Source organism: Tamandua tetradactyla, chromosome 4 (assembly GCF_023851605.1).
Source record: "Tamandua tetradactyla isolate mTamTet1 chromosome 4, mTamTet1.pri, whole genome shotgun sequence".
In the NCBI taxonomy this organism is placed as follows: Eukaryota; Metazoa; Chordata; class Mammalia; order Pilosa; family Myrmecophagidae; genus Tamandua; species Tamandua tetradactyla.
The window spans coordinates 117,684,435-117,711,466 of record NC_135330.1 but is presented as its reverse complement, the minus strand read 5'-3'; the positions used below and the strand labels follow the sequence as shown (position 1 = coordinate 117,711,466).

Below are 27,032 nucleotides of genomic sequence, written 5' to 3'. Positions count from 1 at the left end.
TTTTGTTTACTTCTCTAGGACTTCTCAAACAGATTATCTTCCTAGCTTTTCATATTCAGGGTTCAATTGTTGCTACTAGTAAGAATTCTGACCACAACAAAGGTATAGGAATACTTAAAAGCAGACAATAGCAAACAAACAAAAAGCTTCCTGTTTAGAACTCAGAATCTTATTCAAATTGGTCACTTCCGGAAACATTCCCATAAGATAATTCATCCAAAACTTTTAAATGTTTTATAGAGATGGGGGAGAACACGCTGAATCAACACAACTCTGCAAGTTGAGGACTGGTCTGGGTTAAGCATGATGTAGTGTACCGAATGAGCACAGATTTAACACAACCAAACAAGGAATGATGGGGTTTCTCTAATTTTGTCTCTATCACCTTAACTTCTGCTTTTTCCTTTTGATATATCATAATCACTTAAAAAATTTTATTGTGGTAACATATATAATTCAAAATTTTCCATTTTAACCTTTTTTCTTTTGGTTAGATAAAACTTTTACTTTATTTTTAAATCAGAGTTGACAACTGTTTAAATCTAAAGGTAACTGTCATTTCTATAACCAGTCATATTAAAAGATTTTTTCGATCATTATAACAAATATGACCTGGTCATGTAGCCTTTAGAGCTTTGTTATTTCTAACCAGCAAGTTTTCTTTTTTTTTGATATGTATTATATATTCACATACCATGTAATCAACTAAAATATACAATCAGTGGTTCACAATATCATTATATAGCTGTGCATTTATCATCACAATCGACTTTTTTTCTTTTTTGTGAAAAATAACATATATACAAAAAAGTAATAAATTTCAAAGCACATCACAACAATTAGTTGTAGAAGAGCTTTCAGAGATTGGTATGGGTTACAATTCTACAATTTTAGGTTTTTACTTCTAGCTTCTCTAAGATGCTGGAGACTAAAAGAAATACCAGTATAATGTTTCAGCAATCATTCTCATTTGTTAAACCTTACTCTGCATAACTCCACCATCTCTTTTGATCTTTCTCCCACTCTTTAGGGGTGTTTGGGCTATGTCCATTCTAACTTTTTCATGTTGGAAGGGGCTATCGATAATATGGGATAGGAGGATGGAACTAGTTGATGTTCTGGAGAGGCTGGGCCCTCTGCATTTCAGGACTTATCTTGTACAGGGACCCACTGGAGTCTGTAGATTGTAGGTTGGTGGCAAATTACCCTACTGCACAGAAACTTTGTAGAATCTTACATAACCATTTCTAAGTGTACAATTCCATGGCATTACTTACTTTACGATGTTGTGCCATCCATCACCAAGTCTTTTCCATTACTCTAAACAAAAACTCTGCACCCATTAAGTAATACATCTCCATACTCTGCCCTGCCCCCAGCCGCTGGTAACCTTTAATCCACTTTCTGTCTCTATGAATCTGCCCATTTTAGACATTTCATGTAAGCAGAATAAATAATATTTGCTCTTTTGCATCTGGCTTATTTCACTTAGAATAATATTTTCAAGATTCATCCATTTTATAGGGACTTCATTCTTTTTCACAGCTAAATAATATTTCATTATATGTATATACCAGTTTGTTAATTTATTCATCTATCTGCTAATGGATGCCTGGGTTGTTTCCACATTTGGGCTCTTGTGAAAAACATTTTTAAAAAAATGTTATTGAGATAAGAGGAAATTTGGGATCTAGTCTTCCCACAATTACACTGCTACTATTTTCACTGGTGACTAGAATTGATAATCTCCATTCTTAAATCTGAGAGGCATCAGTTTCCCTCTAGACATTCTACAATGATTAAACTATATCCTGAGGAGAAGACTCTTAAATAGGGATGGTTTACTTTTCTTAAACAGGGATGCATTAAGGATTTTTCAGAGTTAACCATCTGAGCTGGGGAAGGAAAGAGTGACGAGATCAGAGCTACACAACTGTAAAACTGTTCAGTGGTGATGACAGGATAGCTAATTAGCTCACTTTTCTACTCAGCCAGTTACCCCCCTGCATCTGTACTAGTTGTTTGCCCCTTTAAACCCAGTATAGTTCTTCTGGAAACAAAGTAAAGATCCTGTTGACCTTGCTCACATGAATGGCATGGAAATTCTGCCACATTTTAACTTACTTTACGTATACAGATATCAAAGGACAGAATGTTAAGGATTTAAAAAATGGCATAAGAGTCATTGTTAGAGAATTCTGTTTTCTATTATTAACATTAAAGGACATCCAAAAGGATCCTTACTCCTGCTGCTGAGGCCAGGTTAGGTTTAGGGTAGTAGCTGGCTGATGAGCAAAGGGCAAATTCCAAGAAGCAGTGAGGCTACAAGGAGAAAGACATCTCTGAGAAGAACAGCATTAAACAACACCTGGGGCCAACCAGCCCTGCCTGAGTGAGGCATCTACAATCCAGGATCGCCAAAAGAGAGGGGGACAGGGAGCAAGTAAAGCTAAGCAATAAAAGCAGATTGCCCCAACGCTGGGCATCTCTTGTCTCTGTCCTCTTGCGAGAGTGCCCATACACTCTCCTTGCATATATACTTAATAAACTTTCTACCTGCTTGCTTGATCTGTGCTATGCCCTTTGAATTATTTCTCATGGCATAGCCAAGAATCTAGAAATTCAATTCCAGCAACACTGCCGCAGAAATGCATAATATTACTTCTCTCTTCAAAAACACTGAATTCCATAAGTATCAACATGATTCGATGAGAATATACAAAATAAATGAAAAGTTCCTTGTAAACTCCAACGGCATTTTAAGCTTTTGGCAGGGGTAGTTGTTCTGAACACTCTGGGAACTTCTCTAAATGGTAAAAGTGGATAATGCTGTCTGGGTTATAGAGCATGGTAGATAAAGAACATAAGTTGTAGAACCCTGACTCTGCCCTTTACTAGATAGGTGACCTTGGGCAAGCTACTTAACCTCTCTAGGTCTCCGTGACCCATCTGTAGATTCCATACCTGGAATATTTTCTTACCCTTAAAATGATTCCAAAGGGTGAGACTTTTTCTTTCTTAAACTCTAATTAAATTACCTTTCCTTACTTTAGGATTTTTTAAGTATTTGGTATTATGTGCACATTCTCCCATATAATAGCATCAACAATGAACGATAGCATGGCAGATGACATTTACTGTTGTTTACTACTATTATTCCTGGGCTGATAGCATTGAGTAATTTTCTTTATTTAACTGTTTTTCTTTCTCTTTTATTTTCTCCCCCCACCCCACCCCTAACTTTTTTTTGTTGCTTATGGATGTCCAATTGTTCCAGCACTATTCACTGAACTCCCTTGAACTGTTTTTGTAACTTTGGTGAAAATCAATTGGTCATATCTTTGTGGGTTTATTTCTGGACATTATATTCTGATCCATTGATTTATGTGTCTATCCTTTTGCCAACATGACATTGCCTTGATTACTGTAGCTTTATAATAAATCTTAAAATTGGGTGGTATGATTCTTCTAACTTCATTCTTCTTTTAAATAATTGTTTCAGCTATTTTAGTTCCTTTCCCTTTCCATATAAATTTTAAAATCAGCTTCTCTACATATGTGTATATATATATAAGAAAAATCCTACTGAGATTTTGATGGGGAGTGTGTTAAGCCTTTAGTTTAATTTGGAAAGAAGTGACATATTTACTATGCTGAATCTTCCAATCTGTGAACACAGTACATTTCTCCATTTATTTAGGTCTTTGATTTCTTTCACGAGTGCTTTATAGTGTTCAGCATAAAGATCTTGTACATACATTTTTAAAAATTTTAATTTTATTTCATTTTTTTTTTTTTGTATGGGTAGGCACTGGGAATTGAACCGGGGTCTCCAGCATCTGCTGAGCCCACCATGGCCTGCCTCCTGAACATGTTTTGTTAGACATGTACCTAAGTATTTCATTTTTGAGGATAATCATTTGTAAATACTATATACATTTAAAATTTTTCATTTTCTATTATTCATTGCTATTATATAGGAATATGATGGATTTATGACCTTGTTAAACTCATTAGTTCTAGGAGGTTTTATGTTTTTTTTTGAGAAAGAGTTTGGGGAATTTTTTGGTAGGGAATTATAATGTCTGCAAGTAGAGAAAGTTTTAATTCTTCCTTTCAAATCTATCTGCCTTTTATTTCTTTTTCTCTACTCATTGCACTGGCTAGCACATCCAGTTTGATGTTGGGTAGAAGGGGTATGCATGGTCATTTTGCCTTACTCCCAACCTTAGGGAGAAAGCTTCAGTCTTTTACCATTAAGCGTGATTCAAGCTGTAGTGTTTTGAAAATGCCCTCCATCAGGCTGAGGAAGTCCCTTCTATTCCTACTTTGATAAGAGTGCCAATTCTATTTTTAGGCTGTCATGAGTACAGGAGATTCTAGAAGAAAATTGGGAAATTCATTCAACGATGCTTCAAATTCTGGTCTTTTTTCTCAATCCATCTGTTATCTTTTCTTTTCTTGTTTTTTTTCTTTTTCTTTTGCATGGGCAGGCACCGGGAATTGAATCCCGGTCTCTGGCATGGCAGACGAGAACTCTGCCTGCTGAGCCACCATGGCCCACCATCATTTATTTTTGAAAGCCCTCAAGTAGCTGTTCCATGTATTCCAGTTTGGGTTTTATAGCTGCATTCATTAGAGGAGGCAGAGTTGGTGTGTGCTCTATCTTATTCAGAACTGGAATCCCTGTAGTCCTTTTGAAGTGAAATAAGGAAAATAAACCACTTTATTCAGTTCTATTAAAAATATGTACTGGTTTAAATGTTGAGGAGCTAGAGATGAATTAAATTTAGTCTCCATATTCCTGAGGAATTGTTTTAGGCTTACCTTTATTCCTGCCCTTTTATTGTGCAACTGGTGAATTCCTATTTGTTATCATTTTAAACTAATTTTTATTTTTATCAAAATAATAAATGTATATGCTTTAATAAGTCAAATAGTTGACATGTAATGAAAGTAACAACTTTATGCCCCACCTACTCCATCCCCAATTCTCACTCCCTACAGTTAACTACATCAACTCTGCCATGTCTTCTTCTATTTACCTCCACATTTATAAATAGTATTCCTACATTCTCTTGATTTTTTAATTTCAGACATTATCCATCAACTTCCTATCATGAAAGATGAGAATTATTTCATCTCTTTCACCTCAAACACACTACTCATTTCCTCTCCCCTCATCCTCCTAAAAGAGTTCTGTCACAAACTTTCATTAAATGAATATTAATTTTATTATTACTGTATTTGTATGGTAATATATATATAATGTACATAATATATATATGCTACTGTATATTATTATACCTATATTTCTAATTATAATAATACACATTACTATACAGTTATATATACTATTATTATATTTGTATAATTTTTCATTTTCCCAGCTAATGAACGTATTATATAGGTATCTTTCACCAATTCTTAGCTCTACTTTATGTATTTATCACTAATTGTTACATAAATGTTCCACCAGAACTGTGCACTCATCTTTACAGTATGTCACACAATTTACATATTTGTTTGTTTATTATTTGTTTATTAGAGATCCATTCTTCCTGGAACCCTCTGTCTTCCCACTCTGCTTAGGCCTGGTTGCTTTCAGGTCTGCTTGCACAGCTGTCATACAAGAATATCCTTTTACCATCATATTAGAAATTCCCTTTGCCACTTACTTGGGCTAAAATCACCTAGGTCTACCTCTTTTTTGCTTATTCCCTCCTTTTGGTGAGAAAACATCATACAGTAGTTTCCTGAGAAAGAACAAATTGAATGTAAAGTTTCTGAGATTTTCATGCTTGACAGTGTTTTTAGTCGACCCCCACACTTACTAGCTTGGCTGGGTATAAAATTCTAGGTTGAAAATCATTTTCACCTACATTCTAATATCGCTACTTAGAAGCCCAGTGCCATTATGATTACAATTCTCTAGAAGAAAATTGGGCAACTCAGAGCTTGTCCAATGGTACTTCAAATTCTGGTCTTCTTCCTTAGTACATCTGTCATTTTATATAACCTATTCCTCACTCCTCCTAACTTGGAACCTTTTCGTACTGTCTCTTTATTCCTGGAGTTCTAAAATTTCAAGTGGATAGGTTTTGGTGTGTGTGTTTCAGTTGTTATACTGAACACCTGTTCTTTAGATTAGTGACATTTGCTTTTGGATTAATTTCTTACCTTCTCAGATTCTCTTTATCAGTCCAATAAAGCTTTCATTTCTCTTCTATTTTCCATTTCTTTGTCTTTTGGGACAGTTTCCTTAATATTCAACCCCGTATATTTAATTTTTAATTGTTACTATCATTTTTTAATTCCCAAGAGGTGTTTCACGCTCTTTGAAGTTTCATTTGCTAACATAGCATCGTATTTTTGTTTTGATTACAATATTTTCTCTTCCTCTCTGAGTATACCAGTTGCCACTCTGTGAAGTATTTTCCTGCTCTTTGCATGATCTCTATTTTTCCTAAGATTCTTTTTTCCCCGGTTTGTTTGATTTCTATATTTCATATAAGAAGCTACCTATTATATTTAAGAATGAGGCACCATAGGAAAAAAAAAAAGAATGAGGCACTGGTTTGATTCATTAAAGCTGCTGAAATGGAAATGGAAAGGCTTTTAAAAGGGGAATTTATCAAGTTACAAGTTTATAGTTCTGAGGTCATTAAAATGTCCAAACTAAGGCATCCAAAGAAAAAGATACCTTGACTCAAGGAAGACCGATATCTGTCACACGGGAAGGCATGTGGTTGGTGTCTCCTGGTCCTTGTTCCCAGTTCTGTTGCTTCCAGCTTCTGATGCCAATGGTTTCCTCTCTAAGCATCTGTGGCCTTTCACTTTGCTCCTATGGTACACAACTCTGGGTTCTGGCTTGCTTAGCATCTCAGGCAAAGGCATATAGCATCATCTGCTGGACTCCACATCTCTAAATGTCTATGTCTAGGCATCTGCTCTGTCAGCACTCCAAGCATCTTCAAATGCCTGCGTTTCCATTGGCTCTGAAGAAACCGTGTCTCTTGGGGCTTCTACGATTCCAAATGTGTGTCTGCATCTACATCTGAGGTTTCTCCAAAATGTTTCCCCTTTTAAAGGACTCCAGTAAACTAATCAAGGTCCACCTGGAGCGGGCAGAGTCACATCTCCATCTAATCAAAAGTTCACACCCACAATTGGGTGTGTACATCTCCATGGGAGCAATCTAATCAGAAGGTCACACCCACAACTGGGTATGTCACATGTCCTTGGAAAGAATTCAATCAAAGTTTCTACACTAAACAATAGGTCTGCCCCCACAAGATTGAATTAGGAAAGTAAACATAGCTTTTCTGGGGTATATAACAATTGCAAACCAGCACAGGCACTAAAAAAGTAGATTGAAAGTTTTTTCTGCATAAAGACAGGGATTGCTAACCTGTGGGCCTTACTGTAAGGTTACCAAGAAAGAAATTCCAAATGCCAGCATCAAAAGGGCTTTTCTCCTGAGCTTGTCAGTTTCTCCAGTCTAATTCCCAAAGGTTATAAATATGGATGCCAGATTCCTGGGATCCAAGTAAAGAAAGTAGACTTTCATTTTCTCTACCTACTTGCAATATGGTCTTACGCCTAACTTGTGCAAGTCTCTATTACAACTACTGTCCTTTGTAAGGGTAAAAGACAGCCAGCTGCTCAGCTGCGTAAGGTGGAGGAGAAAACCTAGATGTCTAAATGGCCTCCACACATTTTAAGTGCCACCCCACACTCCAACCTTCAGAGATATAGATGTCTTCAACAAGTCTTGATGTTTTACAGGGGTTCCACAGAGTGAATGTCTTGTTGGCTTCCTTCTTTGGAGGCAAGGGCTACAGCTTTCCTCAATTGCTATCTCATATTGCCACACACCTATCTGTTTTCCAGTTTCCAAAATGTTGCTGACATCCTGCTGTTTTCACCCCTCCAGTTCACTTCATCATTGTGGGTTTGCACCTTTTCCCCCCCCCCGCCCCCTTTTTAAACTAGACTATAGACTTTATTCCATTTCACCGGATTTTACATGCATTATTTATATGTGTTACGTAGTTCTATGTAATTTTTACAAAGGTATAGATTCAAGTAATCGCCACCCCAATCAAGATTCAGAATTGTTCCATCACCACAAAGGAACACTCTGTGTTATCCCTTTATAGTTGCACATACCACTCTTCATGTCTCTGTTTCTGGCAACTGCTAATCTGTTCTCCATCTGTTAATTTCGTCATTTCAAGACTGTAACGTAAATACAATCATACAGAATGTAACCTTTTAAGATTGTCATTTTTCACTCAGTATAATACCCTGGATCTCCACCCCAGTTGTTGCACGTGTCAATACCCTGTTCTTTGTCATTGTAGAGTAATATTCTGTGTTATGGATGTAACACTGTTTGTTTAACCATTCATAACATTGTTTAACCCTTCACCTGTTGAAGGACATTTGAGTTGTTTTTAGTTTTTAGCTACTATAAATAAAGCTCCTATGAATATTCATGTACAGGATTTTGTGCAGACATAGGTTTTCACTTCTCTGGGATAAATGTCTGGAGTGCAATTGCTAGATTGTATGTTAAGTGTATGTTTAACATTATAAGAAATTTCCCAACTATCTTCCAGAGTGGCTTTACTATTGTACAGTCTCATTGGTAATGTATGAAAGATGCAATCTGTCCATATACAAACAGCATTTGGCATTATCACTATTTTTAATTCAGCCATTCTGATAAGTGTATAGTGATATCTCATTGTGGCTTTAATTTGCATTTCCCTGACGACAACTTACATTCAATATCTTTTCAAGTGCTACTTGCATCCATATGTCCTCTTCTGTGAAATTTCTTTTCATGTCTTTTGCCCTTTTTCTAATTGGATTGTTTTTTTACTGTTGAGTTTTGAGCATTCTACTAGATCAGTGCACTATATGGTTTGCAAATGATTTCTCTCAACCTGTAACTTGTCTTTTACTCCTCTTAAGTTTTTTCAGAGCCAAAGTTTTAAATTTTGATGGTCTAATATATCAACTTTTTTTCTCTTATGGATTGTGCTTTAAGGGTGAAGTCCAAGAACTCACTGCCTAGCCCTATATCCCAAAGATTTTCATCCATGATTTTTTCTAAAAATTGTATAGTTTTATGTCTTAAGTCCATGATCCACATTGAGTTATTTTTTATAAAAGGTGTGAGGTTTAGGTTGAGGTTCTTTTTTTTTTTTTTGCCTATGGATGTCCATTTTTTCCAGCACAAAAGATAGCCTTTTCAACAAATGTGTTTTCACATTTGTTTCAACATTTGTTGAAAAAGCTATCTTTCTTCCATTGACTTGATTTTGCATCTTTTTTTTGGTCAAAATCAGATGGATGTATTGGTTTGGGTCTATTTCTGGCTTCTCTATTCTGTTCGGTTGATCTCTGTTTCTATCCCTCTGCCAACACCTTACAATCTTGATTACTGTAGCTTTATAGCAAGTCTTAAAATTGGGTGATGTGAGTCCTCCAACTTCATTCTTCTTCAGAATTGATTTAGGTTAATTAATCTGCCATCTTGATATTTTCATCTTTCCCCATTTTGTCTCCTGCTTTATTCTAGGGAAGAAAGTTCTTGCATAAGTTCTTCCTTTTTTTGTTGCAACTCTTGCAAATGATGTTGGTTTTGCTCCAGTCTGTTTGTTCTCCAACCACTGGAGGAGAGGCCTGCTGACTACTGACATCTGACTGCACAGATTTTTGGTAAACACTGAGCCATTATGGATCTTGGTTATTGAGTCCAGAAGTGTAAGGCTGTGGATCCTCCTATATGCATCCTGTTTCTCCTGGCACAGGATCTTGGGCAGCTCTACTGCTGATTCAAGGTCCACTTTCCCAATGGTTGTATGAGGTACAATATGGATTGGGATTTCAATTCTTTCATACCTGGGAGGGCCTTTGTCACCACATAGGGTAGCCCTGGTTGCAGAGGCTGGGGAACTGAGAAGCGGAGAGCTGCAGCCAGGCATGGACACGTGGAGCCTGTGGGAGTGCACCGATGGGAGCCAAGGACTTTTCTACACCCCTCCAGAGCACTACCTCCCTTTCCCTGCTCCCTGCAGGCTTTTGCCAGCACCTAAAGGCTGTGGGCTTACACCTCCATACCCAGGCTACACTCACCCGTGGCCCATAATGTCCCCTTTTTTATTCTTCACTGTTCTTTTACTGCGGTTTTGGAAGAAAGCAGAACCAATTACATGTATTTGATTTGTCAGAAATCCTCTCCTCCTTCTGTAAAAATCTTGTTCAGGTGATTATTTCACCTGCGAACCCCTTGCAAAGATAGAGTTAAGAATTTCTCTACTAACCTCTGAACCTTTAATCATACATCTGTTAGTTTCTTCACAAAACTGCATACTAATTTATTTGGTTATAGCTCTGTTTACCACAAGTTCCTTGAGGGTTGTATCTGTATCTTATTTCCTTATCCAACAGTCCTAGGTACTTGAAAAAAGTTAATTAAATACATAAATGAATGTATGGATGGAACTAGAGTTGAGAGGTGGCAACCTGATAAAGAAATAGAAAATAGAGGTATTTTTAAGAATATTATCAGGAAAGACAAAAGAATGCAGAAGCATAGAGAAGAGCATATTGAAAAGCAAAGAAAGGTGTCTCCAAATTTAGCTTGCTTTTCTTGGGACTCAGGCTAAATAATGATGTATATTTTGCTGTTTTTTTGGTCCCATCCTAATTTGTCTTTAGAATAAGGCTATACATTCTAATCTTCTGCTGACAATTGTGCTATAATTAATTTCCTGCTTTTCTTCAAGCTGATACGTTTAGGCAGAGAACATTTTTCAATTCCTTTTTTGAGGCTGACAACATTTTTTCCAAATGGGATTATAAACAAAGCCCATATTTTAACTTAGATAGATAGATGATGAATTACATAACTCATTGTGTCATGATTTAATATTAGATAGATGAATTATATAACACATTGTGTCATATTAGATAACACTGTTGGGTAACAGTGTTTCATTTTAATTTGGTCTCATCTCCATATAATTACTAAAAAATTCTGTAACTCATTATTTAAATTCTTAAATTTCTAATTTTTATTTGTTTACTGAGTACTTACTGTCTGCCAGGCATTATGTTAAAGGATTTATCTATATGAATGCATTCTGTTCTTTCAACAACTTTGTAAAGGATAGTGCTATTTTCTTTACATTATGATTGGAAACTAAGACTTAAGGATAACAAGTAATTTGCCAAATATCACACACAAGGTAGAACAGAAATTTGAACCCAGGTTTGACCACACCAAATCCCACACTCTTAAACAATAAGCTATATTGCTTTTGAATAAAATTATAATTTTATCTATAACAAAGAGCCAGAAGATTTTATTTCTACTCCCTGTGATGTGTTGACTATACTTAAGAACCGTAAGTATTTTAGAGTCATTGATTGTCAACATAGTCATTGCATTTGATACCCCAATTTATAACCAATATGTTACAGAATTAATTTGCTTACCTTATATTTCTAATAGATCTTGCTAAGACTAATCTTTACATGCTGCTTGTATTGCTAAGTAACATGCACTGGGGATATATAATATCATTTAAATAATGATTCCAAGGTCTGTAATGAGAGAAAGGAGTAGAATATTCCTAGTGATGATCACAAAAAAACTTTCTAAGGTTAGGGCTTTCCAAAATGGTATTTCTATATTTAGCATTAGTTTAAAACTTTATAATCTCCATGATTTGAGTAATATATAGATAAATCATTCTTGTTGGGTAGGTACAAAAGGTTAATAAAAACTTACAGCCTCCCTAAATCCATAAACTTGTTGAATTGCTTGTAAAAAATTATGGAGTTTGGTTGCTGGTTTAACTTTAGTTGCATTTAGCTATTAGTGATAAAGTTGTGATCCAGTAGGAATACACTGGAGGGAGATGTGGTGGTTTGGAGCCATGTACTCCAGAAAAACATTTTTAGACTTGGCCAATTCCTATGGGTGTGAACTCTTGAAAATGGGACCCTGTAATGAGGTTATTGTTTCAGTTTGTAAGCTGCTGGAATGCAATATACCAGAAATGGAATGACCTTTAAAAAGAGAATTTATGAAGTTGCAAGTTAACAAATCTAAGGCCAGAAAAATGTTCAAATTAAGGCATCCAGAGAAAGATACCTTAATTCCAAAGAAAGGGCTGATGAAGTTTGGGGTTTCTCTCTCAGCTGGGAGGGCACAAGGTAACATCTGCTAGCTTTCTCTCCTTATTTCATAAAGCTTCCCTGGGGGATGTTTTTCTTCTGTATCTCCAAAGGTCTCTGGCTGTGTGGGCTCTGTTGGCTCTAACACTTTTTCTGAAATGGTTTCCTCCTAAAGGGCTCCATTAAGCATCCATCTTAAATGGGTGGGAACACATTTCCATGGAAACCATCTAATCAAAAGTTACCATCCATAATTGGGTGGGTCATATTTTCATGGAAACAATAAAAAAGATCCCACCCAGCAATATTGAATGAGAATTAAAGAGTATGGCTTTTCTGGGGTATCCAATAGTTTCAAACTGGCACAGGTTACTTTGGTTAAGTGTGGTCCAACTGAGTCAGGATGGGTCTTAATTCTATTACTGAAGGCCTTAGAGGGAAGGTCGCAGAGCAGAGAAAGTCAGAGGGAGCAGCCAGAAGCTGAATGTCAGTAGAACCCAGAAGAAAAGGGAGTGGCCAGGAGAGGCTACCATGTGCAATGCCATGTGACAGAAAAGCCAAGGACCAACGATTGCTGGCAGCCAACTTCTGCAAGCCATGGTCTTCTGGGAGAGAGCATCGCCTTGATGATGTCTTGATTTTGAACTTCTCGAAACCTCAGAACCAAGAGCCAACAAATTCCCAATCTTTAAGCCAACCCACTGCATGGTGATTAGTAACAAGGAAACTAAGACAGAAGAGGAAAACCAACTGGTAATTTCCCTCTGAAATTCAGTAATTATAAGAAAGGAGGCCCTTACGCATGAACACTTCAGTGTTGCCCCATTTGAGTGCAGACTGCACTCTACATTTTTGCTCAAAGCATATTCCTGGCTCAAGAAAAGGACTGCAAACCTTTAATTAGGATAACTGCAGACTTCAACATATCCCAGAGACAGCAACACCATTTTATCCCTGTTCTTAGTACCTTTTCCCCTTTTCTTATACCTCTCTCCCTACCCATGTTGCCATTGCTTATTTCTGACAGGCCTTGCTCTTAGGCAACTATCATAATTCTTCTTGTGGCGACAGATGCTAAAAGCTAAGTGTCATGCTGGAGCCAGACTGTAATACCTGGCGAGAGTTGAATGCTAAATTTTCACAAATTCTGAGAGATGGTTATTAATCTTTGGTAGCTTGAAATCAACCATGGATGGAGTCTTTACACCATGAAAATTGGCAAACATTATAAACATTCTCCCCCATCTCCATGAGAGCTGGTTTATCAGCATACCAGTGATAATTATATTCTCTAGGATCTTATATTTTCATTAGGTACTCTTGAAAACCTTAAAACATTCAAAATGAATTTCTAAAAGGCATAAATGATGGGCAAATCACTCAGATATTATCATGAGGCAAACAGTTAACCATTTTGTTGAAAGCCAGCTCTACAGACATTTCACTAAGAGATGTGATAAGAAATTATAAAATTTCCAAAAAGGCATTGCCTTTCTGAGCCAAGTAAGATTCTCAAAGACATATGCACTTATAACAATCCTTCTACAAAACATGGATTTAAAAAAGACTGTTCTACAGCAATGGCCCATTGATTCAGACTGTGATACATTTTCAGAGGAGCTATCAATGCAATGAATGAACTGCAGGAATGGACCATATGCATTGTGAATCCCCACAGAGGATCTGGAGAAAACATAGCCTACCTACTGAAAAACTAAATTTACTAGTAGAGTATTAATTAAGTAATCCGGTGATTTCCAAAATTAAACTTATCCCATTGAGACCTTAAAAATTCGAAATGGTTGGACTAGTGGTAAATGAAAACACCAAATTTAGTTCTTTAGTACATCAAACTACATTTACTCATATTCCTAGAATATTTTCTTCCAAAGAGGGAATAGATTAATGGGGATTAATGGAAATTAGTTAGTTTTTCCATGTATTTCTTTCTTTCCCTCTGTTTATGGTGTGCTTACAGTGAAACAAGCACTGTCTTAACTATAAGGAGGAATAGTTCCAGTTCTACACTATGCTTCAGAATATTCTCATCTTTTTTTTTCTGACTCAGAAACTTCTTTCCTTTTATTGTGAAATATAACATATACACAAAAAACCAATAAATTTCATGACACAATTTAGGAAGTAGTTATAGAACAGATTTCAATGTTTGATATGGTTTCTATTCATTTTTATAGTATAAAGTTAAGGAAATACTATTCAAAGGCCTCAAAAAAATTCTACCAGCAATAGATGGAGGATTTACTTTCTGACTCAATTACTAAAATTACAAAAAAACACACAAAAGCGTACCTCTTAGCCTTTTTGCTCCACCCAAATACAGTCACCAAGAATACTTTAGAGAAGATAATTTAATTTCTGAGGGAGAAAACTGTGCTGTAGCCTTAACGACTCCCTTGAAAGGAATTCAGATATAAATAAATCAAAATATGAAAAATGTACTTTGTAGAGAACACCATGAAACACAGTCAAAAGAATTTGGCTTATAATTAATCCATGCTTCCAAAAATATGGAGTCTAAAAAAAACAGATATAGATTCTTAATAATGGGCTCTTTGAACTATAGTTATAGTAATAGTTTGAGTTTGTTGTATTCTTTACTATGGAAAAAACAATGTTTCTATCAAAACAGGAACACATCAATGAACACATCTTACGTGTAGAGCCCAATAAATACCCTTTAGCGAGCTGTACTTTGTAAAGAAAAAAGACCAATAAATTCATGGTACAAAAACAAAAATTCAAATCAACATTGGCTTCAAAGCTGATAACTCCAGAAGGATGAAGCATAGCAAAGACATAAAAATAGTGTTACAGCACATAACTGATGTTTACTTAAATATAAACAGTTATTTTGTCATTAAGTAAAGGAATCGGGGAGAGATGGGGAAAATAGGGGGTGATGGCTTGGCTGGTTGTTTGCCCAGCCTTCACTGCTGACTTAAAGGGACCTCTCATGATCAACAAGAACTGCACAAGACAGGAGTGTGTAAATCTCCTACGCCACAAACCTAGGCGAGCAGAAAGCAAGCCCGGTAAATTCTGTGATGTAAAGTAAGTCTGAACCGCCACTAGATGGAGCTCAGGTACTCTACAACTGACAGGCAAAGCTGCTGGCTGACGGCACTGGCAAGTTGGTCGGGTACAGAAAACTTCTTTTCTCAGAATTTCTATGAAAGGCACTTTCTAAGCCCTCAAATCAGGACCAGACGTATGTTGAATCAAAAGTCCACAAATGAGGACGAGTTTGAAGGTCCAAACAGGAAGGGCATTTTTTATTTGTTTTATTTAATATTACTATTGTCCCTGGAATGATTCCTATCTAGATTCCAAACCCTTATAAATAATAAATGAACTAGTCTAAATAATTGCAATTAAATGTGCTGTTTTATTATTTACCAAGCAGCAGTAAGGAATATGGCAAAAAGTTAAAATAATGGCAGACTATTTGGACAATTATATCTATCTGTTTAAGCATAAAGATACATTGTCACAATTTATTCCTCAATTTGAGTATGTATATAATTATGCATTTTCAAATCCACTAAAAGGGATCAAGGAATAGTAGAGATGGAAAGGGAACTGTAGATAACATTTATTCTAATTTTCCAAATGAAACAATCATTCAAATCTGAACTGTGTGATTTATTGCTAAATAAGTTTTATTTCTGTTATTGGTGAACTTTAAAGGGAGACACAAAGTTATACATTCCTTGGTAATTGGTTGGTGTGGGGAAAGATCACATATTATACTGTATAAAATAGGTGAATATTTTAATTATTCTTGAGATTATTTGATATATATTTACCTCTAACTCATTCATTCAATAAATACTCGGTTACATGAAATCAAATGGATAATATAATTTAAAACAAGAATTCCATTTGTTATCAAATAGCTCACTTTACTGTGTAATTTAGTATATATGGATATAAGTATGCAAAATATATTAATTGCCTGTTGTATACCAACCATTATGCCAGGAACTGGAAATACAAAGATGTACAATCTATTCAGAAAGGTCACTGAGTAAAGAATAACTAAATGGCAAAAACACAAATGGGTTTAATTTTGCAGCAGTTAAGATTAGTTATCAAAATCATGAATCAAAGACCTTTTATAGGTATGTTGTAAAAGATAAATTTAACTTAGGCCACATATCCATCCATGAGAAACATGACCCTTGATCTTTATAATGTATAAGAATTAAAATAAAATATAGAAAATTCAAATGCAATAATATTTACTATTAGGTATCAATGACTGCATTGAAGATAGCTAAATTCAAAAAGAGAAGAAATGAATGTTTAGAATAATAAAAGAAACAGAACTACAGTTAATTTTCTAAACATTGGTAGGATAGTGACCCACATTTTGTCTTTGGCTGTAATAGATCCATTGTAATTAATGACATGTTTGTTTTAAAGTAATATATTTGTTTTAGTTTAATTAAATGACTATATCTAGACCCTTCCAAAAGAATTTACGGTTACAAGCCTATTTTGGTTTGCAATTTTCAAATTATTCCTATAAGATAAATATGTATTATCCACTCACAAATATCTATTTCTCCTTTAGAGAAAAATTACAAGCAATCACATAAAATAATGATTATTAATAAGATATCAGTGGAACAGTTTGTGAAAATGTCTTATTTTGCTAATTGGTGCTCTGCAGAGTTACACAGCTGGCAGGACTTTACTCATCCACCCTCCTTTTTTTTTGCTGGATAAAAATGAAAAGTAAGTAGAGAAGTATTTCCTAAAGATTAAAATAAGTAAATTACCAAGAAATACTTTTATATTATATGTTTTAGTGTACATAGCCTTCCTCATTCTTCAAAATACTTCCAGATTAGGTGGTGACTATAGCTAGGTGATGACTGAGAGATTTCTGGAGTTGTTCGGTTTCCTTTCGCTCTATGGAGAATTTTTCGTTTCTTTCCAGTGGGTCTACACTCTATGACTGCTAAACCTATGTTATCTGGAAATAAGTAGTTGGTGAAAACTCATTTCTATTAGATGCTTAATTTGGCTTACCTTCTCCAATCTAGAGGTTTTGGTCTTAATAATCTACTGCATTTCAGACCCTAGGCATTTCTGATGCTTAGTTTGCATGCAGAGAGGCTGACAATGACACTAGCAAAAGGGAGAATGATGCTGGAAACTGGCTTATGCTTAAGGTTAAAAATAAAAGTTGAATTTATTCACACGCTGCGACGTGAGTAACCTGTATATTTAAGTACTGACTGAAAAAAAAGGGTACATTTTTACTTTTTCACTATTTAGATGAATAGATTAGTCTTTCTATTATAAGTCCATAAATTAATTTAGCTGTGTAAGCAATGACATTTGAATTGTTGAGCCAGAAGATTTCACTATTGTGCCATTTGTAACCAAATTGCTACCTGTATGTGCACTCGCAGGTGGTAACGTTGGCTTAAGTGGTACCTGCATATGTCTGTCATCTTCTTGTCCAATCATGTGTCTCCATTCCATGAGTGACTGCTGTAGACGTTCAAGTCCAGTTTCCCAAAGCCTGACGCAACCTCCCATATCAACAGTGACGACGCCACCTCTGCCCCACTCAGCAAGCAGAGCATCTGTGTCTGCGATGGTGGAGAGCCATGCGGTATATGGTGAGAGAGATTCTGACCTGAAAAAGGAGTCCAAAGGGAAGGTAACTAACCATAATTTATGAATAGTATTCATTCTTTTATACCTATTCCTAACAACCTCATGGCAGAGGAATGCTATGAGGTTATTTATTATAGCAAAGCAGGATGTAAGAACATACCAGAATTTGTTAACATGAGGTAGGATAATAGAGAGAGGAAAAAAAAACAGAAAGACTATTTAAAGATATGTTTATGATCAATTACAGCATGTAAATTATTGGTAGCCCAGATAATGAAACTAGTTTAAACTGATTTAGGTTCATTAAACTTGCTATAAAGAATTCTAATTACTATAAAATAAAATAGCAACAGATCCCTCTGTAAAGAACAAAAATACATTACTGTTATTCCTTGGTTATTTACAATTTCCTGTCTTTGTGGAGCCCAGATGACACTAGCTTTCATTATCAAGAAAAAAGCACTCTATCCAAATTCATACTAAACACACCTGCAGGGTAGGGCTCATTCCTTAGGGGCTAAAGTCAATGCTGAAACGGATGTCTTGTTTATGTGTTTCAGCTGCATTTGTATTTGATATTTTGCCTTTTCTAACTTAGAAGGTTGTTATGAATCTATGACAATGAATTCATATATTTCTTGCATTATATATTTCATATATATATATATCTTTCACTTACTATATATTTCTGAAATATATAATGATTTCTAAGAATGTGAATTTTTCCTATGGGGATCAACTGTATTCTTCCTTCATCTGAGTGTAGCTCTCACTTACAGGAGTAACATGGAACACAAATTCTAATTACCAGTGTTGGTCCTCTAAATGTATCTGATATTTTCTATTTTAAATTAATGGCCTAAAAGGATGCTCTGATCAGGTAACAAAGAGTAATAAATGAACAACTGGAGATGTGGGAAAAGCACAAAACCACCATATTTTAGGTAAATTCTTATAATGTACTAAAGAATAAATCAAGACTATTTTGACCTTTTTTTTCAGTCTGCCTTAGTTGATACTGAACACAGAGTAACAAGGCCAACTACTCCAGGATACGGAAATCTCAGAAAGTGTTTATAGAAATAGAAGATAAGTAGGATTGGAGCACGTATTTCAGAAGTACTTTAAAGTACTTCTAAGAGGACCTGAAGAAGGTAACATTAACTATAGTAATGGGTTTATCTCCTTGTGTTCTAAAAAGTATTTGCCTTAAGAAGAAAATTAGGATATTCAGATGGTGAAGTAAAGAACTGTTCAAGAATACTGAAATTTATCCATGTGAAACTATTATGCTGGAAATTCTGTTTCAAGCACTTGAGATGACTGATTCTGTTAAGTATGGTATTTACTGGTTGTATATTTAACTCTCTACCACAAAATTTTAAATTTGCCAAGGCAGATTCTTCAATATGTAAAAAACAAAAGCTGATGAATTCCATATTTAGTACAATATGCATGACAGGTCCAGAATATCTCCTTTGCTTTTTATTTTTAATGCATGCTCCCCTTATACAGAATCATAAAGTTTCTAAGGAACACAGACATATAGCAGAGTAAAACCTAGACGTATGGACATCCGTAGGCAAGTGGTGGGTGGTTTCATTTCACAAATCCAAATAACACAAAAATTTAGGAAAAATCTGTCAGTGCAAAGGGATATATTTATTTTAGCCCTGGAATTACACGTAGTTTTAATGTATTTTCTATTATTTGAAGTTAGCCAGCAAATGGAAAATTCCTGATATCTAGCAGAATGCTAAATTTAAGCTACCAACAACAAAACTGAAATCCAGATGGGTCATTCCCTTGGATTATATATATGCCAAAAATAGCAAACTTACTCTCCAGAGAAACTCAGGATATACTAGCAATGAAACAAACTAGAGCACGTGGGTATTGAACACAGCCAAACTGAGATGTGCTATATGTGTAACACACATCAGATTTCAAAGACTTAGAAGAAAAAAAGAATTAAAAAAAAAAATCTCATTTAAAATTTTAAATTGTTTACATATTGAAATGATCATTTTGATACACTGGGTTAAATAAAATATATTAAAATTAATTTTACCTGTTTTGTTTTACTTTTTAAAATTTTGCTTCTAAAAGTATGTAAAATTCCATATGTGGTTTACATTAATTTTCTATTGTACAGTGCAGCTCTAGTGAATGAATTATGGTGGCTTGCTGGCACTGGCTATACACACAGCTACTCTACCAGATATTCTTTCGTGGCAGTTATAACATGAGGTTCATACAGAAAGTTAAAGAGAAAAACACCGAAATAAAGAGCTAGGATTATTGAGGGAGAAATTAAGAGAAATATTGGGAAAAAAGTATAAATGCTTTAGAACTGTTTAAAAAAAAAAAGAGGTACTTTGCTTTTTTAACTGGAACTGATAGTATATTTTAATGAGAATATAATTAATATAAAATAAGGAATTTCCCCAAATGACTAACAGCCATTTTCCATTAAACCAACACATTAAATTGTTCCAAAAAGTCATGCTTATATGTGTTAAATCAAGTGAATCTATTTCTTTAAATAAAGCTTTGATATTTCTTGACCCTGATTAAAGAGTCCTAGGAAGTGAAATTGTTTCTGAATTATTTTGTACTGTCTTGCTAAACTGTTGGGGGGCAGGAGGAGAGGGAGGAAAGGTGGCCTTCTAGTACTGTGGCAGACTGACAGGTTCCTGTGTCCTGCCTTCCTTCAGGCCCCATGGTTTGGGACTTCTGGCCAGGCTTTAAGCACTGTGTTGGAAGGGTCAGTAGCCATGTGAGTTGAGGAGTAGATGCTGGGAAGGGGTGTGATCTTGATCTAGACAAAGCAGAACAGAAAGTGGAGGAAGGAGACTTTGGCCTGGGGGAAGGAGGACAAAGAAAGGAATAAGAGGAAGCTAGGCTAGGTAGACCAGAGTAGGTGCATGCCTGGGCTGAGAGAGGCAGACAAGGAATGGGTATACCCAGAAAGGGAGACGCTACGGTGAGGATGCCTATAGTCCTTGAGGGAGGGTGAGATAGAATGGAAGAGTAGAGACAGAGCATCATTGTTTCCACTTTTGTATCTTGGGTCCTGCTAGCTGGAGGCGTTACTTCCTTTGCTGTATAGTAAGAAAAGCAGTGAACGGGAGTGAGGTCCATTCTAAATCTCTGGAACCCTTTGGTTACTATACAACCTTCACGACTGCAGAAACCCAGTAACATGCTTAAAGACAATATCAAACAAATGCTTTTTAAATTCCTTTGGCATTTTCAACATATTTATTTTAGAAAACTATTATATAAAGTTAACAAGTATTGAAATTTCTGCAATACTAAAAATGCTGTTTCAGATATAGAAATGCTTAAATAGATCAAACAAAAGAAGATGAAGGTTTTAAATCAAAGTTGTAAGACATATCTATGTAACATCTGAAAATTTTCATTTTCCCAAAATGAAAATAAAAATGCAGGTAAAGCATCGAGAAGAATGGCAAGATATAAACCAACTGTAAGTGGGAAAAAAGGCATTTGCTACTTAAGGAAACAAAAAACACACATATTTATTCAGGGTACATGGAAGACTTCACTCATTTTTTCCATCTGACACACCAAATTAAGACAGAGGTGAAGATGGCTTACCTGGGTATAGGGATATATCGGAGTTTCTTTGATTGAAGATCAGTGACTTCTATATAACCAGCTTTCTGGGGAGGGGTGACATCTGCAAATAAGTCATGATATGAGCTGAGTATTAAATTATTACCAAAACAGGACCAAAGGCATGCCTGAATTATGCTACAGGTACAATGAAATTATCAGTAGCCTACGGTAGAGCTCCGGGATCTACTTGACAAGGTACTGGGCCATGTCCAGCCGAAAGGCTTAGAATCTCAGAGTTATTTTTTCCTCTGGAAAATATAAAGATTGTGAAATAGATCATGATTCTCTTCTGTCAGAAAACAGGCTAAGTTCTCGTCATTATTTTTGATAGCTTCCCAAGAAGTCCTCCCTAAACCAAACACACACATTTAAAAGATTTTTGTGTATATAAGTATACACTTATGCATATATAAATATGTATGCATATGTATGTATATATATCTTATTACAGCTTCTGATTAGAATGAGATATCTACAAAATTCACACTGAATTCATTAACTGCAGTTTAAAATAAACAAGAAACTTAGCATTTTAACTTCATGTTTGCAATCAAAAGTTTTTTAATAGGCTATCTGAAAAAGTGAAAATATCTCTTATTTATTCAACAAAAGTGTTTGAGCCTACTTTGCAACAAACTCTGTACCAAGGACTGGGAATAAAGAGAAAGAAGAGATGTGGTCCCTGCCTTTGGAGAGCTCACAGACTAGAGAAGGGAGGACCCCTTCCTTTCTTTCTTTCTTCTTTTTTTTTTAAGTGATTGTGAATCCTTGGGGATTCCAGGGTAGGAATCATGACCCTGGGTGGTGATAGGGAGGGGGAATCAGATATGAGTCCAGTGCTAGGCAAGGGATAGTCCCAGGGTTCTGAGGGCTCAGGAGGAAGGGAAGGGAAGGAGGGGTAATGTCTTGGGATGGCAGGGAGTAGAAAAAGGGAGTTACTGTGGTAATCTGACCACCCAGCTGGATTGGCTGTGTCCCATTCACACAAGGGCCATTCCTATAAAAAAAAAAAGCCATGAGCTGCCTGCACTGGAAAGTGCTGCCTGGGATATTAGGTCAACCTTGGCTGAGGTTTTGCACCATATATCATTTTTGACAATTTTTGCTACTAAAACCTAGCTGAAGTAGGTTGAATTATTTATACATCTGGCTCTGTGCCAAAAAAATGGCAAGTTATTGAAGTGGCTGGGATAACTAGAGCTGCCTGCTAACCAATTAATCAAACTATGGCTTGCCACTTGCAGACTTTTTTTGATAAGTAGTAGTATTAAGTTGAACTGCCAACATCAGCACTTTTAGTCTGCCTGTGAAAGCAAATTAAGACAACTTATTTTAAGGTATCTTTTTTTCTACATTGCTTTTCTTTCATTGTGCGAATTAATTCTATAGAATAAAGAGGGTGAGAATATGCAATAGTGGCTACGCCTATCTATTTCAAGAAGGGGAAAGGAAGAATTTTACCCTTAGTGCTAAAAAATATTTTCACATAGCGGAAAAAAGAATTTGTGGCTACAAAGCATTTAAAGAAAGTTAAACGGTGATGGTAGTGGTGGTGGTGACAGTCAGTGCTTGAAAAAGAAGCAAAGTTAATGCTACTTATCTGAAAATCAATCATCTCAGAAGACATGCATATTTACAAAATAAGCCTCATGGGTACCTTTGGACATAATACATGACTGAACTAAGAAAGCGAGAAATGTGGCCAGATTTTCCTATAAAATGGATGGCAAGTCCTTATCTATCCATCTAAAATGTTTCAACACCCCACAGAAAGAATGTAAGCAGAGTAAACTTCCATTACATTTGTAATCCAGGTGGATTTCAAACATAGGTAAAAAATATAATTAGGGGTTAGTTCATTAACTATTAAAGGGAAATCATTGCTGCCATGTTTACAGCATAGCTCCTAAGAAGAGGGGGACAGTTTACAAGTGGAGTGCTAGAAGAAGATATAAAAACTGTGGGTTCAGTCTAAACAACCAAGAAAATATTCACAGGGAAGATATAATTATATTTAAAAATTCACTCCTTCTAGAATTGAAATTTGATGTATACCTGCTCACTACTGGGTTTAATGTACTTCTGAGTTTAGAGATCGAGAGAGTGATGTGTGCCTTGCAACAGTGTCTATACTACATACCCTGGAACTTTCTTTGGTTTTACTGCTTTCAATTATGAATCATAAGTTTGCACTTAATTCAGAATACATAATGGGCTAAGGACTTGAACAGACATTTCTCCAAAATAGATAAATCAATGGTCAATAAGCACATGAAAAGATGCTCCACATCATTAGCCATTAGGGGAAATGCAAACCAAAACCACAGTGAAATATCACCTCACACCCAGTAGAATGCTATTATTTTAAAAATGGATTATCACAAGTATTAGTGAGGATGTTGAGAAGTTGGAACCCTTATATTTTCCTGATGGGAATATGAAATGATGCAGGTGCTGTGGAAGAATCTTCCAGCTCCTCAAACCCAGAACTACATAATGACTTGGCCATCAAACTTCTAGGTATAAACCCAAAAGAACTGAAAGCAAGAACTCGAACAGAAATTTGTACACCAATGTTCATAGCAGAATTAATCACCATAGTCAAAAGATGGAAGAAACCTGAATGTCTGTCAACAGATGAATAGATAAAAAAAATGTGGTACATACATACAATGGAAGGTTATTGAACATAAAAGGAATTAAGTTCTGATACATGCTACTATATGCATGAACTTTTTTAAAATTTATTTTTTTAATTGTGAAAAATAGCATACATATATACATACAAAAAAAAAAGCAATAAATTTCAAAGCACACTGCAACAATTAGTTGTAGAAGAGATTTCAGAGTTTGGTATGGGTTACAGCTCCAGAATTTCAAGTTTTTCCTTCCTTATAGCTACTCCAAGACACTGGGGACTAAAAGAAATATCAATATAATGATTCAGCAGTCACACTCCGTTGGTAAATTCTGTCTTCTCTGTTATAACTCCACCTTCTGCTTTGATCTTTCTCCCAGTCTTTAGGGCTATTTGGGCTGTGCACATTCTAACTTTTTCATGTTGGAAAGGGCTGTTGATACTATGGGACAGGGGGATAGAATTAGTTGATATTCTGGAGGGGGGCTGGCCCCTCTGGGTTCCAGGACCTATCTGGCCTAGGAAGCCATCTGGAGGTTGAAGGTTTCTGGAAAGTATTGATAGTACATGGAACCTTTGTAGAATCTCAGATAAATACATGCATGAAACAAATTAGACACAATGGGGCAGATGTTGTATGATCCCACTTAAATAAAGTACCTAGACGATACAAATTCATAGAGACAGAAAATAGAGTATAGGTTGTGGGGGGGGGTGGGGGGTGAAATGTGGAGTTAATGAATAATAGGTATAGGGTTTCGGTTTAGGAAGACAGCAAACTTCTGGTACTGATGGTGGCAAGGGTAGCACAACATTGAGATTATGATTAATTCCACAAATTGTATAACTGTGAGTGGTTGACATGGGATAGTTTAGACTGTATATAAATTTTAGTAGTTAAAAACAAACAAAAGAAACGAGCAACGAAGGAGACAATGACAACTAAATGTAATTCGTGACCCCAGACTGGATTTAGTAATTAAGGAGAAAAGGACCCAAAGCACTTTACTGGTACGTTTAAAAACCTGGAATATAGAATATGCTTTATATTAGTGCTAAATTCTTTGAAACTGACAGCTGTTCTTAAGGTGGTTACATAAATGAATGTCCTTCCTTTTAGGAAGTATACATGAAAGTATTAAGTGCTCAAGGAGCATGATGTATACAACCTACTCTTAAATGTTTAGAAGATAGTCTGAATAGAGAGACAGATGTTGGGCAGACCGCAGAGTTCCTGCCTGCCAAGCCGGAGACCCAGATTCGATTCCCGGTGCCTGCCCATGCAAAAAATAAAAAAATTGACAGACAGATGTTGGATGGATGGACAGATAGATAAGATAGAATGATTAAGCAAATGTGGCTAAAAGTTGGTAGATCTGTGTATCTGGGTGGGGAATATGCTGCAGGGCTCTGTTTGGGTTTTATATTATTTTTGCAACTGTCTGTAAGATTAAGGTTATTTCAAAAGGAAAACTAAAAAAAAAAAAAAAAAAAAAAAAAAGCCAGTGTGGGTTTAAAGAGCTGAGGCTGGTGATTAAAATAAAACAAAACAAAACCTAATAATTAACTAATAGAAAATATGATTGGAAGAAAGTAGTTAACTTCTCTCCTTCTGCAATAAACAAAAGTTATGCCTCCTTTGTGAAAGACATCAGGACAGTAGCCCTTACGTTTCTACTGATTTACTTAATAAAGGCTGAAATATATGAGTCCATGATGGACTATTAGTTGGATTCTGTTTACTTAAAAAAAGGATTAACTAAATTTTAATTTTCCTTAGAGATCTACATGCACATAGATTGGAGAGTCAAGTAGATTTAGAAGAAACAACAGTAGGTGTCTGCTTTACCCTTTTTTAATCCTGTTCCCCAGAGATTACACTTTCCACTTTTAAGCTGTTTGTTAGGTTATGGTGCTATGTTGATATTTTAGTTTGAGGCATTATTGACTGACTTCTCACCATGGAAGATGAGGATTTAACTAGCTTTTATCCCTTTCCTCCATACCTCATTCTCCTATCCTCTAATACTTATGTTATGATTCTATAAATGCTATTCACAGCTGAGGTATATCTAATATTATAATTACTTTTTCTTACTTGCACTTTTCGTTTTCCTTAGAAATAATAACCACCATGTTCTGTTTAATTTGTCACATACTTTATATAAATGTACCCCCCAAATATCCTCTAATTGTCAACATGTCTAAATATATTAAAATATATTGGCCAGATTATTTTCTATTAAATTAGAGGGAAAGAGAACACAGGAGTTTTTGATCATATTGGTAATGATTTAACCAAATCATTACCAATGGTGGATACAAGGATGTTCATAATAGTTTTCTTAAAACTTTTACAGGTCTTAAATATTTTGTAATAAATAAAAATATACAAATAAATACAAACATGCCTTCCCATTTTGCAATAGGAGGTGTTTAAATAGGAGGTGCTATGAGAGAAAACAAAGGCATCTAATTTAGATTAAGACAAAGCCTTCTGAGGAAGTCTCATTTAAGTTGAGACCCAAAGAGCTAGAAGAAGGTGGATACATGGGGAGGGGTGACACAGAAAATTGGGAGGAACTTTGTGTATTCAAGTTAACAGAAAGAAGCCCAAAGAGATATGTCATGCATAAATCATGCTGGTTATTTTAGGCCAAGTTAAGAATTCTAAATTTTATCTAAGAACAGAATGACTGTAGTCATGTTTTAAAAATATTACTCTGACCAAAACAACTTAGAAAATGAAGAACAAATAGAGAGGATATTTACTACCTGATTTGAAAACTTACTATAAAGGACAGAGTTATAAAATAATCATGAGAGCATGTTTTGGCAAAGGGATAGATACATAGATCAATGACATACAATAGAGAATCCATAAGTTCACAAATCT

The 27,032-nt window shown here is 35.5% G+C and overlaps 1 protein-coding gene across 2 annotated transcripts in view; it reads right to left on the bottom strand.

The window, feature by feature from the left end:
• The window catches only part of VWA8 (von Willebrand factor A domain containing 8), a 631,595-nt gene that overhangs the window by 136,772 nt on the left and 467,791 nt on the right, over positions 1-27,032 (bottom strand). For both annotated transcript variants that reach the window (XM_077158362.1, XM_077158361.1), the window contains exons 36-37: positions 21,478-21,559; positions 17,668-17,872 (exon numbers count right to left, since the gene is read on the bottom strand). In XM_077158362.1, coding sequence (XP_077014477.1) covers positions 17,668-17,872; positions 21,478-21,559 — 287 coding nt within the window. The remainder of the gene's footprint in view (positions 1-17,667; positions 17,873-21,477; positions 21,560-27,032) is intronic.